Below are 20550 nucleotides of genomic sequence, written 5' to 3'. Positions count from 1 at the left end.
AGAGTACTATATACAATATATACAGTTTCATATGTTATGTTTTCAATATAGCACAAGTTGAAAGATACGTTAGGAATGAAAACAAGATCAAGTCAATATAACTAAGGTCAAGTGGAAAGATGATGTCTTCGTTGTAATCGTTACTTCTTCTCATTCTTCAAGTCTTTGGAGTGATACTTGTACGTCTCAACATTCCTATACTTTCTAGTCTAACCTAAACGAAGTTGACTCTAATATTTAATCAAGCGACTCTAGATGTGTTTTGATACTAAAATATGACAACCAAACTTGACATACCAACGCTTGGTGGGTTCAACCGAGCTATATTCTAACAATATTAAACTCAAAACAAGACTTGATATCATTGTAAATTTCCCTTGGGATGAAAATACGACATACATGCGACCTAATAAGTTCAAGAGATTTCATATGAAAAGCTAATCACCCATATGGGACTTGATTCACATCATATTTCATAAAGACAAATCACCTTTAGGCAGATTGGTATTCATAATTTCTGAATGAATCAAACAAACCATCACAATACATAATTCTCATTAAAACAATTCCACATATACTTAAAGTATCATGTTGGCAATACTTAGTAGAGTAATGAGACACAAATTCTTTACAAGTTCCAAATTTGAAACTAAAAAATCAGAATACACTTTGACGTCCAAAACTTTTGTTATAAGCCAACTTCACCATAACTTTGAATGACTGGAACGTGACGAAAACCAATTAAGAATCTCTTATGCAACAAAATACATTTGTTGTATCCGAAAAACTGATTCAATGACTGTTTCATCAACATGTAGTTTTCCTAGTTGAAGAGCATGTAATAATTAGGTGAGATAGAAGTTAAATGTTGGAATTTCAGCTCCTTAAACTTCATGCTTTAAAACTAAACATCATACAAAAATAATTATATGCTTAAATCAGAAATTTTACTTAATACTAACATGCTTTACAACACACATACACAACACCATACATAGCAAGAACACTTCATATGGTTCCTACTAAAACAGGTTGAAAACAAAACACGACACTTTAGCTTTCATGACTTATTATCAACTTCTGTTTCCTCATATTCTTGATGATGGATAGATGAAACGGGTTTATTTTTAAAACAATTCTGAAGCTAGAAGTGAATCCTAGTCATGCTTACCAAATGTCACTCTAACCTTTCCATCATGAGTTGGAGGACATCTCATGACTACATTAGACACCTCATATGACATGCGCCAAGCGAGTGGACTGTCATGCTAGCATTCAACCTTATCTAGCATTACTTTAAGCTAGTCATATAGATCAAAAAAAAATAATTTAAGCTAGTCATTAAAGTATGATTAAACAATAGACAACCATGTTGAATATTTTCAAATAAATGCATTTTTTTTTGCCGCTACGACAGGCGCCCCCAGTGTTTTTTTTTTATGTTGTACTTTGAAACATAATTTAAATTAGTTAAAATTTGAATAGACGCGCTCTTCAAGATGTATGCTGGAGATGTAAAGACATCTCCAATGAGACATGAAACCGTTGATTGTTTTTCTTGAAAACACATCAAAACATATTGCTTTCTTTTCTTCTAATACCATTATCAGAAACTTTCAACAATGTGTTTTTGGTCGGGTTAATAAAGTTCAATCCTTGAATTTGATTACGGTGCCAGGACTTCATTGAATCCTGAAGGCGTAATTTGTTGACCTACTATACTCGTCGTTTATCTGGAATTTTTTTAATTATTGTCTAAAAAAACAAAAGATCTTTGAACAGAATAATAAAGCCCAGAATTTTCCGATTTTCCGATTGTTTTTCAATTTTCATCTTCCAGTTTAACCCTATTTTTCCAACAAACTAGTATAAACCAAAATTAACTTTCACCAGACATGCATTAGCTCCATCTAAACGTGATTTGGTGAGCAGACCATAAAAATTCTATCTGTACCAACCCTCCATATGCAATCTTTGGAAAACAAAGAAAATGATTTGAATGCCTAGATATAAAATCCATGGGATCCTTTGTGTAGGTGAGGTAAAATCAGCTTCGAGATACTATACGCAGTGGGACACACCATGACAGAAATCAAGACTTTTTACATTGGAAGTGTGAAAAGAGAAGGGTACCAGTAGTAAAACATTTGCATACTAGTTACCAAAAGCACAAGTACAAAAACAACATTTTTGCTCATCGAAAGTTATGAAGAGAGCTGCAGAGAGCCAGACAAAACACTGGTTATCTAACTTGGTAGTCTTTCTTTACTACTTCTCTCGAGGTGCTTCCTTCTCTCTCTAGACTGTGCTGCCTTTTCTTTAACTATTTCTCGTGCAGTGAGCTATTTCCATTTCATTTTTTTTTTTGAAACTAAAACAAAAAACACTCCTCCCTTCCTATAAATACCCTTGGCTTTCCCATTAATTATCTCCTCCATCCTTCCCTTCGTTCTTTCCCTAGTACTTCTACTACCATCTCTTTCTTCCCTCCCTTTTGTTGTTTCAACCTATTTGTCTCTTCCTCTGTACTCTTCTCTCTCCATATTTTCTTGAAGATTCTCTGTTGCTGCTTAACACGAGAGGTTTTTTATTACCGCAAACGGAATTTTGAACAACACAGAGTCCGAGTGAGGAAGGATGTTCAAAGTTGAAGAAGAAGCAGAAGAAAGAACAATGCCGGTTTGTAAGAACCAAGATCCTCGTATTCATGGCATCCAGACTAAAATTCGTGTTGTTCCCAATTTTCCAAAACCAGGTTTTTGCTCACATTTTCATTTCTATTTGTTTGAATTTTTTTTTTTTTAATGTTTGAACAAACTAATTTGTTAGTAATATTAATGGGGTTTTTATTTGTAGGGATTATGTTTCAAGATATAACAACTTTGCTTCTTGATCCAAAAGCATTCAAGGATACTGTTGATTTATTTGTTGAGAGATATAAGGGGAAAAATATATCAGTGGTTGCAGGTAAAAAGAAAAGGACTACTATTTCTTTTGTGTTTCTATTAAGATTTTAATCATCTAATTATAATTTCTTGTTATTGATCGGCAAATGCAAGTGGGATTTTTTTTCTTGTGTACTTTTTCAAGGATTTTTTTTTTAAAGAAAAAAAAATCGTTTGTTTGTTTAAAGTGGCCACTTTTAAGATTGAAGTAAAGGTAGATTTCTACTCTTTCAATCATCACCATTGCTGAAGTTTCTGATTGTCTTTTAGAATACTTCTTTTTTTCTTCTAGTGATAATTTTCATGGGAAGTTTGAGTGGTTTTATTTGACTACAAAATTTGTCAGTGGCTAGGTTATTGAGTATTATCTATGAAGATATCAAAGAAAATCTAGTGTTTAAACTGTTTCTTGATCCTATTGTTATTTGCATGTTTAGTGGTGGGTAATGGATGACAACTTGTGTATATGGACCCAGCTGATGTAATTTTGGCATTCGGATGATTTTTGTTTGTGGCTGGATATTGTGTGGGTTTTTGTCCTTTCATTGTTTCAAGACTTTGTTCTCTTCTTGTTCTGGACATCCTTTTTTGTTCTCTGTTTAAATAGGATGGTCTAATTCTAATATTCACTTAGGGGTTTTACCGTTTTCTTATAATTTTTTTGGTGTGTGTGGTTTGCTTGCATTCCGAGGAATGAAGTATCTGCCAGTGTTTACTGAATTTCCGTCTAGAAAGAGGGCTAGGTTATCTGAATTAGCACCTAGTCTTTCAAACTCTTAGTTCTTGGAAGAGCTGATTATGAAACCAGAGTTGAAATGGGCATACTTGCATAAGTTGTATTGATTGGGCCTTCTGTGATGGAGAGGGTTTCATGAACTCGTGAAGTAGGTCCACTTTCATAAGAAATTTAACTAAGGCAAGATACAATCACCTGAACATCTAATTAGGCTGATAAACTGCTGCTGCATTTTAGACGATTCCATTCCTGTGCTGATTTTTTTAATTTTTTTTTCTTTATAAATATCACGATGATTGGTGTTTAGCTTTATAAAATCAGCTGTATGATGCGAGTGTTTTCCCATATAGTCATGGTTAGTTAAATTGGAAGTGACATAGTTGAATTGTTAAGGCGAGTCAACTGTTACATGGGATAAGATTGCTCCATCTTACATGGGATAAGATTGCTCCATCTTTTTGAAATCAATCTTTTAATTAGAAATGAATGTGTAAAAGTGTTGATCTGTTAAACCAACCGAATTGAAGCGAAAACTGCAACTCCGAGTTCTTTCACTATTAGGTTATGGCTTCACTAACTTACATAAGAGTCGGTTGAATTGATTAGGAAGTGAGTAATACTCTTTGAGTATTTTAGATACATCTTAATCCTTGATATCAACTTTGCAATACACCTATGTGTTATTTTATTTTGTATAATTTGGTTTTCACACTGTACTGTTTACTGATCAAGCTAGGACATCGGCGACGACTTGTAAAATCTTTCACAAGCGGGATTTAAACATGCAGCTGAGGGTAATTCATATAACTGATTATAGGTCAAAAAGATTCAACATGGTATAATTGAGTATATATACTCTTGGGCTCATCCAATTGCCACCTATAACTCATTTTTCTGTCCTAAGAGAGCCTTTGTTAACCCGTATACAAGTTAAGGTTTAATAAAAAATTGTTTAACTGCATTGATAGTTGGTTCATTTTGTCTTATTCCAATGGAAACTAACTTCTCTTGCCTTGGAAACAATATAATCATTTACAACAAGTGATTTCCGTTGCAATAAAACAGGCAAACTTGTTTCTGGTGCAAACAGTTTTTTTAATTAAACCTTAACTTGTATATGGGTTTACAAGTCAACAACACCAGATAGACGTCACTAGATAACATGCACAATATATTTGCATTCACTGATCACACAAATGTGTATGCATTTACCACTTCTTCTTTGCCTTATCAATTCATTATCCCTTCTGAGCCATGAATACCAATTAATATTCAATCTTTTTATGTGTTTTGCTCGACTCTTCTCATAGATCTTAGGTGTAACTTTTCCGGTTCTCTTGTTGTTGACTTATCTACACTTTCTATTGTTAATGCAAATTTCTTTGCGTAGAAGCTGATGATAGCACACTGCCCTGTATTTTGTATATTCAACTGATGGTGGTGTAAATGTATAATGCGCTGCACTTTATATTGATATCCGAAACATTAAGCTAGGCGAGCTTTTGTTAAACATCGTCTTTATATGATTGTAGGAGTCGAGGCTCGGGGTTTCATATTCGGTCCACCGATTGCATTGGCAATTGGAGCGAAGTTTGTTCCATTGAGGAAACCACGAAAATTGCCTGGTATATTTTACCCTCTTTATCATAGTGGTTTGGTTTTACTTAAATGCTTTCTTTTTTTCTCTATTACTATACATTTGTGAGCTTAACCTTTATGTCTTTCCTTTCTTTTCCTCTTTTTGTGTCAAACACATTTAAAATCAGATTATTAAAGTTATGAAATGCTCGTGTGTGTTTCTTCATTTTCTCTTTGAGTCTACTAGTCTGTTGATCATTGTCTTTCCTTTGGTCTGATCACTTGTAGTCCAGAAGCCATAACTTTCTGTAGAGATTTCTGATGGATCTCGAATTTCTAAAGTTATACCTTAGTTTTGCCATTATCACCCGAACCTCATTTCCCCATCAGTAATTCTTAAATTTGGCTGTGCTTCCGCTTCGCTGGAAATTTCTCTGCCCTTACTGTACTTCAGCTTGGTAGTTTAAGTTTGAAAATTTTGAATGTATTTTAGAGTTTAGATAGTTCTCGATCCCTTTGAAATTCAGATTCTGCATTGCAAATTTGCAGTGCATTCGAGTATCAAAAGAACTTTTGGGGGAGACTTTACTGGTATTTAGCATGATTATACCTTGTCTAAGTAGGACAAAAAAAGGTGCAACATGTGTGAGAAACACATCCTGTCTCAAGAAGTTTCAGAAACACGAACTGCAAAAGTGCAAACTTATTTGAAACTTTTGTTGCTAAATGACTTAAAACTAAAGAGTGAAGAGGGATGTGCACATATATTAGCTTGTCGTCTATTGAGTTTCAACTCAAATCATCTAACAAGGTAGACCTATTCTGAAACCCACATTGCCAAGACCGATGTTAGCGGCTGATACAAAAACTTTATTCATGCTAGAAATAATACTTTTTATTAGAATGTTCTTTTTTGTCTTTTCTTTGTTCTTTTCAAAATGGCTTTTCCTATTTGAAAAGCATAATTGTTATTCTCCATACCAAAAGTGATGCTTTAAATTGTATGTTGAATATCCTTACAATTGCAGGCAAAGTCATCTCTGAGGAGTATGTTCTGGAATACGGAAAGGATTGTCTTGAGATGCACATTGGAGCAGTTGAACCTGGTGATCGTGCGCTAGTAGTTGATGATTTGATAGCCACTGGAGGAACCTTGTGTGCTGCAATGAAATTACTTGGTAAGTCTTAATTTTGATGAATAAATTGTTTCCATATATTATAACTCAATTAACATTTTTATTTTAATTTCAGAGCGTGTTGGGGCTGAAGTAGTTGAATGTGCATGTGTGATTGAACTTCCTGATTTGAAGGTGTGCTCATTTTATAGTTGCTGATTTTTTCTTGTTCTATTTTATGTTTCTGGATCATACTCATGCTTAAATCATTAGCTTCAGTTTTAAAATCTAATGTCTCCTTAGAGTATGCAAATATACACATGGAAGTTATCTACTCTGCACGACTATGATCAACCGTGTAATCATTTCATAATATGATGAAATGTTCAGGGTACACATAATCCATCTCAAAGTTATTTCCCCCTACATGGCTGTGTTAGACAATGAGCAACATTGCAGAATATCATGAAACTTGCCGAGCATGCATACATCTCAAAGATGTTATGAATATTGTTGTATTGTTTTAAACTGCCGATGTTGTTGCTACTATTTACGCTTAAAGACTGCCATGGTGCTTTTCAGGACTTGCAATCTCATAATATTTATTGTCCAAAACTGCTTGAAAGCAAAATTTGTGTTAATAAAATAGGTCTAACTGAATCTTTGGCTTATTGTATGTCACTTTGTACTCCTTTGCTAGGCTGCAATCGCTTTAGGATAAAAAAAGAGTAGTTAATGTAAACCCTCAGCTTGCTACTTTGTTTGGTGGATGTGTGAACTACCTGGTTTTTGATACTTGTTTAGTTTTACTGTGCGTACCCGTGTTTAATCCGTTGAACTTTGAATGACACATTATAATAAGTTTTTTTAAGGTTTCTGAATATGATGTATGTGGTTCTCTCTCATTGCTGCAGGGTCGTGAGCGTTTAAATGGTAAGCCGTTATATATCTTGGTCGAGACCCACTAGAAGATGGTAGCATCGCAGCATTGGCTATGCACCTTGGCGAGGATTAAAAATGACGATGTTTAAACAGCGGAGACATATTATTCACAACTCCTTTACAAAGATCAGTTCAAGTGTTCTGCTCCAAGAAGGTCGTTCTGCTCTTACACTTCTGGACTTAATTACATGGATCTGGGTAAAATTTAGGCAGTGTTTTTATGTTCCGAGCAAGTTTTCTTCATCGGTTAGCATAGTGTATCCTAATTTATGTGAAAGAAGGGGTTGTTGAATGAATCAAATCAATCAATAGCATGAAACCGGATATCCTCTTTATTGTTCCCTTTTATCCATTTAATTTCTGAATGTCAGAAAACTATTCAATCAATAGTTATACGCTTGGCTTTGAAGCCTCTTATGTACAGGCTAAAAATCCAAATGTATGAGAAATTTGGTCTGCATTGAATATTTTGAAAGCTGGTCAGAAAATAAATCTGGGATACTTCGCAGTATCTAAATTATCTCGGAAGAATTTTTAGATAGTAACTGGTGCGTATGGCAGGGACCGAAAAGATTAGAAGGATACCTGGAACTTAGATGAAAGCAACGACAAGTGCTAACTAGCCATGTATCTAGCTAACATATGCCGAGGCATATAAAAATCTTGTGCTTTGGGAAGGACAGCCATGTTAGCTAGCTCTCCGCCACGCCAAGCCTCATCTGTACTCGTCTCATAACAATACCCTGGAGCTAGTAAGATAAAAAGTTTCCAGTGGCCACTGCTGTCTCAAAACAAAACCCTGTCAAATGGGGTGCTAAAATTAAAAGGAAAAAAAAAATCCCTTGCCAGGAATGGGGTGCTAAAATAAAAAAGATTCCATTGCCGGGATTTGAACCCGGGTCGCCTGGGTGAAAGCCAGGTATCCTAACCGGGCTGGACTACAATGGATTGTGAGATGTATCAGTTATTTACTTTTATATCTGGTTTCTTTGAATTTGATACAGTTCAAAAGACTGACTTTTAACTTCAAATTATAAGCTACCATACTTTATGAGCATTCTCATTCACCCGTGGTTCTAGAGGAGACAAAGACATTCTTGAATTGTATCTAATTTATTATTGGGTAGCAGATGAAGCCCTTCGTTTTAAGTCTTTTGTCAGGGAGACTTTGAAATTGTTGGTTGGAACTAATGATCCCTTGACAACGGGAATCAGTACTGTCATATATTGCTAGGTCTTCTGCATAAGAATGACGCACTAGTGGGATACCGGATACCGATAAAAAAAAATGATACACCAGTGGGATTTATAGAACTCATTTGTGTAATTTGAAATACAACACACTGTCTCTGTTGAAGAATAAACCAAGATACGATGAAGGAGATAGAAGGGATCAACTATGCCAGTTGACAGCGTTTGAGTGGGTCAACAAGTATTGTTGACATAGTGCATGAATCAACTAGTTTGGTTGACACGATGGTACGGTATTTAGAAGTAAACTTGGGTTGCAAGTTTTACTGGTTTTAGAGTTTGTTCACGTGAGAATTTTCTAGAAGAGTATTTGTTAGAGTTTGGTTATGTTAGGAAAGTGTTTATTGCTTGAAAGTAAAGTTTGTTAAACATATAAATAGGTTGTTGAGCCATGAGTCGAAAAACATCAATTAAGAGAAGTATTTTCGAGTATCTTGTCCTGTTTTTCATTAAGTCTTTGATATCAAATTTTCTACATCTGGTATCAGATTCTAGGGTTGTGGGTATGAGTTGTTGAGTTGAAGAAGATGACAAGTTTAAGTTCAATTAAGGTACCTGTGTTTGAAGGTAAAAACTTTGAACACTGGAGGTTGCAGATGGAGAATATTTTCATATACCAAGAGGTATAGGATATTGTGAAAGATGGTTATGTAGAACCAACATAAGGAGTAGTAGTTTAAGCAGCTCAGCAAGCAACTTTAACTGAAAACAGAAAGAAGAATTCTAAAGTTACATATATTCTTCATCAGGGTATTCATGAATCTCTCATGGATAGAGTTATCTACATTAAAGAAGTTGAAAGAGCATGGGATGGTTTGATAAGAACGCGCGACTGGGGGATACTAAAACTAATTTGGGGATGGAGGAAAAGGAAAAAAACTTGATTTAAATATCAAATTAGGGTCACCCCTTATCTAAGTATTTTATATAATTCCTAATATACCCCTCACTAATCAGTTTTAAATTATAATTAGAAAAAATCTTAAGTATTTGTTAAATGATTAGTGTGTATTTTTATTTGTATTTGGTTGAGCGAGGTGAGAGTAGAAGGAGGGAAAAAGTATTTGAGAGGAATTTTTTTTTGGTGAAAATGGAGGATGATTGTGAAGAGAGAATTGCTGCTAAGAGGTTGAAAATTTGATTATTTTCTTTGAATCCACCATTTTTGCAGCTGAAAAAGCTCGGTGCCGTCATGGACGTGGCATGAATACAATGCCAGAAGCAGCCATACCGGCATGGTATTTATACCACGTCCATGCCGGCACCGAGCTTATCCCCCATTTTGAAATTCAAGCCGACATAGTATTCAACCAAAAAACTATGTTGGTACAAAAGTTGTTTTTTACCTACCGCTATCTAGGGGGTCCGGGGAGGCGTAGCCCCTCCCGGCTGTGTTCGTAGAATTTTTTTCTGGTTTTGAAATTCAAAACCTATTCCGTTTTGATTTTTTTTCTTCTGGTTTCCAGTCCACTGTCGGCACAGTCAGTTAATTCTCTAGCATGCCGGTACTGCTACCGGCATGGTATGTTGCTTAAATTTCTTTGCCGACACATGATGTTGAGTATCCAGAAAATTGAATGTTTTTCCACTTGACTACTGACATTGATAGATTTCTATCAAGCATGTCGGCACTTAGTTACGGCATTGAATGTTAGTTACCAAGCATGCCGACACCATTTTCTGGCATGGTCTTCATCACTTCCGGCGATATAAATTTTTTTATTTCCGACATGATCTTCATCACTACCGGCATGGTCTTCATCACTTCCGGCATGGTCGTCATCACTACCGGCATGTTCTTCATCACTTTCGGCATGGTCTTCATCACTACCGACATGTTTTCATCACTTCTGGCATGGTCTTCATCACTATCGGCATGATCTTCATCACTACTGGCATGGTCTTCATCACTTTCAAATGTAAAAAAAAATTGTTTTCAAAGTGAGGAGCCGACAGAGAAGGAGAAAAGAATTTGAAAGGGAGTTGGGAAAATTTAGAATTTGAAAGGAAATGGGGAATATTTAAGTTTCAAAGCCATAATCCTAAAAGAAATTAATAAGAAGTGAAGATGGAAATGGGGGATATGATTTTGTTTTTTGATTTTAAGTTTTTAGATTTTTATTTTGAGGGAAGGGTATTTTAGTATTTCCCCCTCCAGAAAACACCCCTTAGCAAACACTATTGGTTGAGGGAAGTAATTTATATCCCCCAATTAGTTTAAGTATCCCCCAATCGCGCGTTCTTTGATAAGCTATTACAAAGGATCTGACAAGGTCAAGAAGGTTAGATTACAAACCTTAAAGAGAAAGTATGAATTATTGCAGATGGAAACTACTGAAACAATATCAGAATTCTTCTCAAAAATACTGAATTTTGTCAGTGAGATGAAGGCTAATGGTTATACCATAGAAGATTCTGCAATTGTAAAGAAGATCTTAAAAAGCTTGCTTGAGAAGTTTGAATCAAAGGTTACTGCTATAGAGGAATGCAACAAAGTTGCAACTATGACGCTTGATGAGTTGTTAGGTTCGTTACAAGCTTATGAACAAAGATTGCTAGATAAAACATCTGCTACAAAACAAGTTGAAGAAACACTTCAAAGTCAAGTAAGCTGGAGAAGCAATCAAGGAAAACCTAATGTTGGAGGTTTTCAAGGAAGATATAACAATGGAGGGAGATCTAATACTAGAGGTTATCAAGGAATAAAACCAGTTGATAGATCAAAGATTCAAAGCTACAAGTGTGGAGATTTTGGACACTTTTCTGTTGAGTGTAAAAAACCTCGAAATACAACAGCTAATAACTACAAGGCAAACTTCAAAGCTGATATTGCAGAAAGTCAAGAAGAAGAAGAAGAAGAAGAAGAAGAAGAAGAAGAGAAAGTTGAAAATATGTTGTTAGCTTGTCATACACCTGAAGAACAACCTCAACATAAGTGGTATCTAGATACAGGTTGCAGCAATCATATGTGTAGAAAAGAGTTATTTGACAATCTTGATGAATCAGTATGTTCACCTGTGAAATTTGGAAATAATTCAACAATTCCAGTTATGGGAAAATGAAGAATTGGAATAGTTCTGAAGAATGATGCTAAAACATATATTATGGATGTGTTTTATGTTCCAGGCTTGCATCAAAATCTTTTAAGCATGGGCCAGTTATCAGAAAGAGGATATTCTATGAACATATTCAATGGTATTTTTTTTCAATTCATGATCGTTTTAGAAGACTTATTGCAAGAGTAAAGATGACAAAGAATAGATTGTTTCCATTAAATATTCAGCATCAAAGAGAAAGCTGTTATAGTACTCTTGTACATACTGATTCTTGGTTATGGCACAAGAGAATGGGTCATGTAAACTTTAATAATTTACAATTTTTAGCAAAGAAAGAGATGGTATATGGTTTACCTTTTATTGAGCTTCCAGATTCAAGATGTGGGAATTGCATCTTTGGCAAGCAGCACAAAGATACATTCCCAGTAAATAAGGCAAGAAGGGCAGAACAACAGCTGGAGATTGTTCATAGTGACTTATGTGGTCCTATTGAAGTCACATCACATCAACGTAACAATTACTTTATAACTTTCATTGATGATTTTAGTAGAAAAACATGGGTATATCTACTTAGACAAAAGAGTGATGCTTTTCAAGCTTTTAGAAGTTTTAAAGATTATGCTGAAAAAAATTTGGTAAGAGTATCAAGATTTTAAGAACTGATAGAGGCAAAGAGTATACTGTTGTTGACAATTTTATGGAAGAACGTGGCATTCAACATCAATTAACTGCAAGATATAAACCACAACAGAATGGAGTTGCTGAGAGGAAGAATAGAACCATAATGGAGATGGCAAGAACTATAAGAAGAACAAAAGATTTACCAAAGAATTTCTGGGGTTATGCTGTTGATACAGCTGTGTACTTACTTAACAGATGTCCTAAAAATAGTTTGAATAATATGACACCAGAAGAAGCTTGGAGAGGTACAAGACCAAGTGTAAGACATCTGAGAATTTTTGGATGCATTGCATATGCACATGTACCTAAATAACTTAGGAAGAAGTTGGATGATAAGAGTGAGAAGTGTATTCTTGTTGGTTACAGTTTAGTAACCAAAGGGTACAAGTTGTTCAATCCAAAAATTGGAAACATAATCACAAGTAGAGATGTGATATTTGATGAAGATTCACAATTGAATTGAAATAATGGATCAACAAGGAATTTTGATCCATCTACTGTTGTCATAACAGTTCCAATTGTAATTGAAGAAGATGTGAAAACTCAAGACAATGTTGAAGAACATCATGAAGAGGCAAGAAAAGAAGCAATACCACAATAAGAAACTACAAGACCAAGAAGGAAATATGTCATACCTGCTAGGTTGAATGATTATGTTTTATCAAGAGATAGTGAAGATATTGATGATGATGTGGTGAACTTTGCATTATTTGGAGATTGTGATACTGTAGCCTATGAAGAAGCTTCTAAATAACAAGGTTGGATTCAAGCTATGAAAGAAGAATTGAAGTAAATTGAGAAGAATAATACTTGGGAACTTACTACACTTCCACCAGGTAAGAAACCTATTGGTGTTAAGTGGGTTTATAAAACAAAATACAAGTCAAATGGTGAAGTAGATCGTTTGAAAGCAAGATTAGTTGCTAAAGGATATAGATAGAAACAAGGAGTTGATTATTCAGAAGTTTTTACACCAGTGGCAAGACTTGATATAGTACGCATGATTATTGCTTTAGCTGCACAAAAGCATTGAAAGATTTTTCAAATGGATGTGAAATCAACATTCTTGAATGGAATATTGGAAGAAGAAGTTTATGTTGAACAACCAGCAGGTTACATTATGGAGGGGAAGGAGAATGAAGTATACAAGCTAAACAAAGCTTTGTATGGTTTGAAACAAGCACCACGTGCTTGGTATACAAGAGTATATTCTTATTTCATTAAGAAAGGGTTTATAAGATATCCACATGAGCATACTTTATATTTGAAAGTTGATAGTCTTGGCAATCATATTATAGTGTATTTATATGTGGATGATATTATATTTACTGGAAATAGTTCTGAGATGATCAATGAGTTCAGGGAGGATATGGTGAAGGAGTCTGAGATGACAGATCTTGGTTTAATGTCATATTTTCTTGGCATAGAAGTACAACAAACTGAAAGAGGAATTTTTATCAATCAACAGAGATATGCAGAAGGAATACTAAAGCGTTTCAAGATGGATAATTGCAACCCAATTAACACCAGTATAGGAGAGATTGAAGTTGACAAAATAAGGGTTGAGAGAGCTTGTAAATTCAACGGACTTTAAGGGTCTTGTTGGATGTATGAGATATTTGACTGCTACAAGACCTGATATCATGTATGCAGTTGGATTGGTTAGTAGGTTTATGGAATCTCCTAGACAATCACATTTACAAGCTGCAAAACATTTTCTGAAATATGTTAAAGGAACAACTAGCATGGGAATTTTTTATACAGTTTCAGAAGATCCAAAATTAGTTGGTTTCACTGACAGTGATTGGGATGGAGATACATAAAGAAGAAAGAACACATCTGGTTATGGATTTCAGTTAGGAACATGATTCTTATCTTGGTCATCTAAGAAGCAACAAGTTATTGTATTATCTACAACAAAAGCTGAATATATAGTTGCTAGAAACTGTGCTACACAAGCTGTGTGGTTGAGAATGATGCCGAAGTCTGATTTCAAGACAGAAGACACCTACAACAATATTTGTGATAACAAGTCAACAATTTCATTAACTAAAAATCTTGTACTTCATGGAAGGAGTAAGCACATTGATATTAAGTTTCATTACATCAGAGAGCTTGTCAGTAACAAGGAGATAACTGTGGGAGTTTTGTGAAAGTAAAGAGCAAGTAGCTGATATTTTCACCAAGTCTCTGAAGTCTAACACTTTAATTTACTTGCGTGGAAAATTGGGAATGATTAGTAAAGAGTATCCTGGTTTAAGGGAGGATGTTGAAGAATAAACCAAGATTCTATGAAGAAGATAGAAAGGATCAACTATGAGAGTTGACAAAGTTTGAGTGCGTCAGCAAGTATTGTTGACACAATGCATGAATCAACTAGTTTGGTTGACACGATGGTACAGTATTTAGAAGTAAACTATTGGGTTGCAAGTTTTACTGGTTTTAGAGTTTGTTTACGTGAGAATTTTCTAGAAAAGTCTTTGTTAGAGTTTGGTTATGTTAGGAAAGTGTTTATTGCTTGAGAGTCAAGCTTGTTAAACATATAAATAGGATATTGAGCCATGAGTCGAAAAACATCAATTAAGAGAAGTATTTTCGAGTATCTTGTCATGTTTTTCATTAAGTCTTTGATATCATATTTTCTACAGTCTCGTACATTTTGTCAAGTATATGTGAATGATTCATGGAAGAGATGTTACGTAGTAGTAGTACCAACTATAATTTGCACACTTTTGTCGTTGGAAAAAATCATATTGTACATCATACATTTGACCACGGAATGAATGTTGTGATAATGATATGGCAGTAGATGTAAAAAGTGAAAGTGACCGATTGTAATGCAAGGACAAGGTGGGTAGGGTAGCTAAAATATATTCTCGTCGGTTTTGTGTTCATGGATTCACGGCTTCAAGCTCAAGTGACTTTTTTTTTTTTTGTGAATAAGACATTTAATTGAAGAAAAACTAGCACTCCAAAGGAGGCTCCATTACATCTGAAGTAGAGCCATCTAATATAGAGAGTTGTGAAGTTCTCCTTATATTAGATTTATCTACTGCCAGTTTGTTTAAGATACAAGGCGGAGGGATCTTATCCCAGTCCGTGACAAAAGATAGTTTTTTAGCAAACTTTGCAATAGAGTCTGCTACTTCATTTCCTAGTCTAGGCACAAAATGAAAACCCAAAAAGTTATGACTTTCTCTAATGATTTTAGATGCTTCGTACAGTAAAGCTTTACTTATCCATGAAACCTCGGAGCGCTTTCCTTGTAAGTAGTTGAAACAGCTTTCACAATCTCCTTCAATGCTGAAATCTTTGAAGTTCTTTTTCTTCGCCCATACTGCTGCCTGGTACACTCCTATTGCTTCCGCTTCTTGTGGATCTGTTGAGAGTGATGGTCCTGCTCTGCCTCTTTCAAAGATTCCTGTACCATTACGCAAAATTAAAGCAAAACTTGAGGGGGTTATATCAGAATCCCAAGCTGCATCAACGTTGATTTTTTGTGTGTTATCATCTGGAGCTATCCAATAAGGTTTGGGAGTAGCTTTTTTCTTGTTCTGCTTAATAGGATTAGAGTGGTTCCTAGTCCAAAAAGACAGATGTCTTTGTATATCCTGAGATAATTGTGTTGTTGTTCTAGTTTTAGATTCAAATACCCTGTTACACCGTTCTTTCCATATCATCCACATTTTTGTTAGAATTAGTTCTATAGATATATCATGTCTTGGGTTTTTAATCCATTCCTTATAGGTGTCTAATAGGGACATAGTGGGATCTAGTTGTAGAGAGATAGGGTTTGGAGCCATTTACCATATTTCTCTAGCATATGGGCAGTAAAAGAATAGATGCTCAGCTGTTTCTAGGTCTTCGCCACACATAGTACAATTAAGATTGATATCATTTACTTACCGTAAAGATTTATATTTGTCGCAATGACATTTTGCAAACATTTCCAAAGAAACACTTTAACTCTCTGAGGCACTTCCAATTTCCAGACAGATTTCCAGAACGAGTCTGGTAAAAGAAGACTGGTTATTTCTGTTCCTGGTTCATTCAACTTGTCATACATAGATTTGACAGTGAAGTCTCCATTGATAGTCAGTGTCCATCTTAGATGGTCTTGTTTTAGGTTTCCATCTAAATCAAGAAAGAGTTTCATGTTCAGAATTTTAATAGCTATGTCCTCAGGGAAGGAGTTCTTTATGAGGGTAATGTTCCAAGACAGCGAGTTAGGAAGAAGAAGATCATCTACTAAGGATAGGTGATTATTAAACGAGTTTTTAAATTCTAGCAGAGAAGAAGTTAGGCATGGAATCCAGTTATCCATCCATATGTTAACACTTAATCCATCTCTTATTTCCCAAATACTATACTTTTGGATTAGCTCAAGTCCTTGGCAGATACATTTCCAACTCCAACAACTTCTAGTAGAGGGTTTAATTCTGAGAGGGGATTTCTTATTTTTGAAATACCTACTTCTCATGGTTTTTGCCCAAAGAGAGTCTTTCTTTTTGATCAGTCTCCATGCCAATTTAGCTAGCATTGCAAGGTTAAATTTATGGGCATCCCTAAAGCCTAAATCTTCCTTATGGATGGGTTTGCAAAGACTTAGCCAGGCTTTCGGATATAATCCACCTGAATTAGTATCCTTGCCCCACCAGAAGTCCCTCTGGATAGCATCTATTTTCTTAGTTAACGTTTTTGGGATGATGAAGCATCCCATTTGAAAAGTGGGGACACTAGCTAAGACAGCTTTTATCAACACCATTCTACTGGATTGAGGAAGAAATTTTCCTTTCCATCCTTCTAACTTAGATTCCATTCTTTCTATGATAAGGTCAAATGTTTTAACTTTTGACTTGTCAATGAACAGTGGAGCACCTAAATAAGGATCTTTGAGGTTGATATGTTTAATTTTTAAGATCTTCCTCATCATTCTTTGGTGGGTTCAACTTTCTTACTAAAAAAGACCCCTGATTTCTCCAAATTGATTAATTGTCCAGAAGCTTTACTGAATTTGTCTATGGCTTCTAGGAGGTTTTTGCATTCCACTAGATTGGCTTTAACAAAGAGAAGACAGTCGTTAGCAAAGAAAAGATGGGATATTGGTTCGCTTTTAGGTGTGATTTTAACTCCATGGAGAGATTTATTGTGTTCTGGGGAGAGAAGATATCTAGAGAAAATATACATACAAATAATGAATAAGTATAGAGAAAGGGGATCCCCCTGACGTAATCCTCTAGAGAGTTAAAAAAATATACCAGGCGAACCATTTAGAAGGACAGCAATCGAAGTCGTAGAAAAGCATTGTTCAAAGATATTACATACCTCTTTACTGAACCCTAGTGAAGAAAGAGCTTTTAGAAGGAAGTTCTAATCTACTATGTCGAAGGTTTTAGACATGTCAATCTTAATTCCTAGACCCCCAGTTTTGATGTTTTTGTTTTTAAAGGAATGGATTATTTCATGGGCTACAACTATATTATCTGAAATTTTCCTAGATGAAACGAAAGCAGATTGAAAAGGAGAGATAATTTTATCTAACAGAGGCTTAATTATATTGGTTAGGATTTTAGCTATTAGTTTATATATATTATTGCACAGTCCTATAGGGCGAAAATGACTAGGATTTTTTGGTTGTTTCAGCTTAGGAATTAAGAAGACATGAGTCTTATTCAGGTCTGGATTCATGAGTTTGGTTTGAAAGAATTCCTGAACTGAAGCTATAACCTGAGTTCCTACTAGTTCCAAATTGTTCTTAAAAAAGCTAGCTGGGAAACCGTCAGGTCCTGGCGACTTATTTGGTTTCATGTTCTTAAGCACAGAAAAAATATCCTCAGCAGAAGGGATTGCAATAATATTTGTATTATCTATATCAGATATATCAGCAGAGATGTTTTCAAAAATATCATTAGAAGGATTCAGGAAAGAAACAGGTTGGGTAAATAGATCTTGAAAATAATCAGTCAAAAGATCACTAATGTCTTCTTTTTTTCGGATGACTACGTTTTGTTTATTTGTAAGGCACTCTATATTATTCCATTTGCGCCTTCTTAACGTAATTGTGTGGAAATACTTAGTATTCTTTTCTCCTAATTCTATGACATTGTCTCTGGATTGCTGTTTCGCTATAGCTTCTTGTGTTGCATAAAGTTTTTTTAGTTCTACATATTTTCCTTTTAGCTTTTGTTGATGGTGATCGGTAGTTCTGCTAGCCTTAAGTCTTTCTATTTGTTTTATTAGTTTATTAATTTGTTTAGAAGTAATACCAAAAATGTTCCTCTTCCAATCAAGAAGGTTGGTACCTAGGGTTTTTAGGTTAGTCACCAAATCTAGAGAAGGTTCATTAGTGGTGTTCCTACATCATGAGTTATTAATAAGTTGGACACAAGATTGCTCTTTCTTCCAAGTGTCATAAAATTTAAAGATCCATTCTCCTTTCTTTTGAATACTATCCAGATTTAATAAAATTGGAGAGTGGCATGATCCTACTGCTACAAGATGGGTTAAAGATGCATTAGGAAATTGTAGGTTCCATTGTGCATTTTGGGAGGCTCTATCTAATCTTTTGTGGATATTATTATCACATTTTCTATGATTGTCCCAAGTAAATTCATAACCTAAGAAGCCTAAATCAAAAAACCCTGCTCTTTCAAGGATTCTATGATCATATTTACAATCTCTTTTATTGAATGGGAGACCTCGTAACTTTTCCGATTGATCAAAGATCATATTGTAGTCTCCTATTACTAGATAAGGCATGTTTCTCATATTAACTTGATGTCATGTATCTTCTAAGAAGTCCCAGGCTACATTTCTATTAGTTGGGTAAGGACTTCCATAAAAGCAGATGAGTACCCATTTACTAGAGTCAAAATTGGTTTGGACAACGATATTGATTACGTTGATATTCCATTGCACAATATCAAAATGAAATCCATCAACCCAGGCAATATCTGATGTGACTTTCACTTTAACTATATGTATACTCAATTTCCAAGCAATATTGTTGCTATTTTATCAAGAAATCTACCTCTGTTTTTACGAAGACACTATAACACAAAATCCACTCAAGGCATACCTATGTCATGATTAAGAAATTAGCTATTAGAGTTAACGCGGAGCCGGGGCCAAAACATGCACACCATAGATTGCCAACACAAAGCATACGCACCGTCCTATTTTATTATGAATATACATTTTAGATACAATAGTGAAACAAACACGCTATCTTTTGCAATCTTACATTCAGAGAGAGAGACAAATTTCAGAGCTTCATTATTATTCTAGGTAACTAGTGCTCACTGGAAGATAAATATATAGATAGTATTGAGTTGAGAAGCTTCATTTACTAGCAGCTCGCAGATCAAATAGATTTGCCAGGCCTTAATGTGGGCAAAACACAACTCTATAGTTTGTACCACCAGGACAAGTAAAAGTACTAGTAGGATCATCCTTCGGGTAACTATAAGCATTGGGGCACCTTTTTTTGAAAAATTAGATAACGCAGTTGGTGCATGGATTATTGCAACCTCCCGGTGCCTTCAGTTGTTTCGGGCATTGTCCATTTATATCAGCCGTGCATTTGATACCTCGACAGCCGCTTGTAGGGGTGAAGCTCATGGGTATATTAAACCCATCAACCAGAGAAATATCGAAGAAATCCAAGTTATTGAATTGGTTTAATGCATATTCAGCTAGGGTATTTGGTGGTTTACCAAAACTGGTACATCGTAGACGTCCATTGCAGTCACCAGTTTGGCAACTGCCACGGCCATTACCATCAAAGTTGCATTTTGTTCGACCCCATATGCGGGCTTGACTTGTTCCAGCAGCTACATTGATTCTCCAGGATTGGTTTGGGCCTAATCGTCGACCTCCACCTGGTACAGCTGCAGCCCAGACTATGAATCTACATTTGTTCACGATGTCAAAGGTAGCTGCTTGGGTGATTGCGGTGAAATAGAACATTGAAAACAATAGGGTTGGAAAGAAGATGAGGGGAGTTAGAGTATGAGTATTCATGTTGATCTACGAGCTTGATCTTGTTTGTAAGAATAAACATCTCAAAGGTACTATTTATACAAAAAGATTTTGGCATTTTTGGGATCTATTCTTTAAGAAATTGGGTATCTCCCGTTTTGAATTTCACAACCTCGTCATGCCTTTGGATAGTTGTGAACGTTGTCTATAGACTCTATACATTCAACTCAAATATCTTGACTCGTATTATTGATATAACAAATGAA

General features: G+C 35.2%; 1 protein-coding gene, 1 non-coding gene and 1 pseudogene across 2 annotated transcripts; 1 reads left to right on the top strand and 2 right to left on the bottom strand.

Moving 5' to 3' along the window:
* Window positions 1-2322: 2322 nt before the first annotated feature.
* LOC113302406 (adenine phosphoribosyltransferase 3-like) lies at window positions 2323-7657 on the top strand. The gene is made up of 6 exons (XM_026551311.1): window positions 2323-2755; window positions 2857-2967; window positions 5214-5306; window positions 6288-6437; window positions 6511-6569; window positions 7289-7657. The coding sequence occupies exons 1-6, from the start codon at window positions 2638-2640 to the stop codon at window positions 7340-7342; spliced, it is 585 nt and encodes a 194-aa protein (XP_026407096.1). The 5' UTR covers window positions 2323-2637; the 3' UTR covers window positions 7343-7657.
* A 533-nt stretch (window positions 7658-8190) lies between these two features.
* Window positions 8191-8264, bottom strand: TRNAE-UUC. The gene has a single exon. It is a non-coding gene; the product is annotated as a tRNA-Glu (tRNA).
* An 11423-nt stretch (window positions 8265-19687) lies between these two features.
* On the bottom strand, window positions 19688-20326 carry LOC113305872 (annotated as a pseudogene).
* Window positions 20327-20550: the final 224 nt, after the last annotated feature.

This window comes from Papaver somniferum, chromosome 8 (genome assembly GCF_003573695.1).
Source record: "Papaver somniferum cultivar HN1 chromosome 8, ASM357369v1, whole genome shotgun sequence".
NCBI lineage: Eukaryota > Viridiplantae > Streptophyta > Magnoliopsida > Ranunculales > Papaveraceae > Papaver > Papaver somniferum.
Note: the sequence above shows the minus strand (reverse complement) of the source record. Positions and strands in the feature narration are given on the sequence as shown.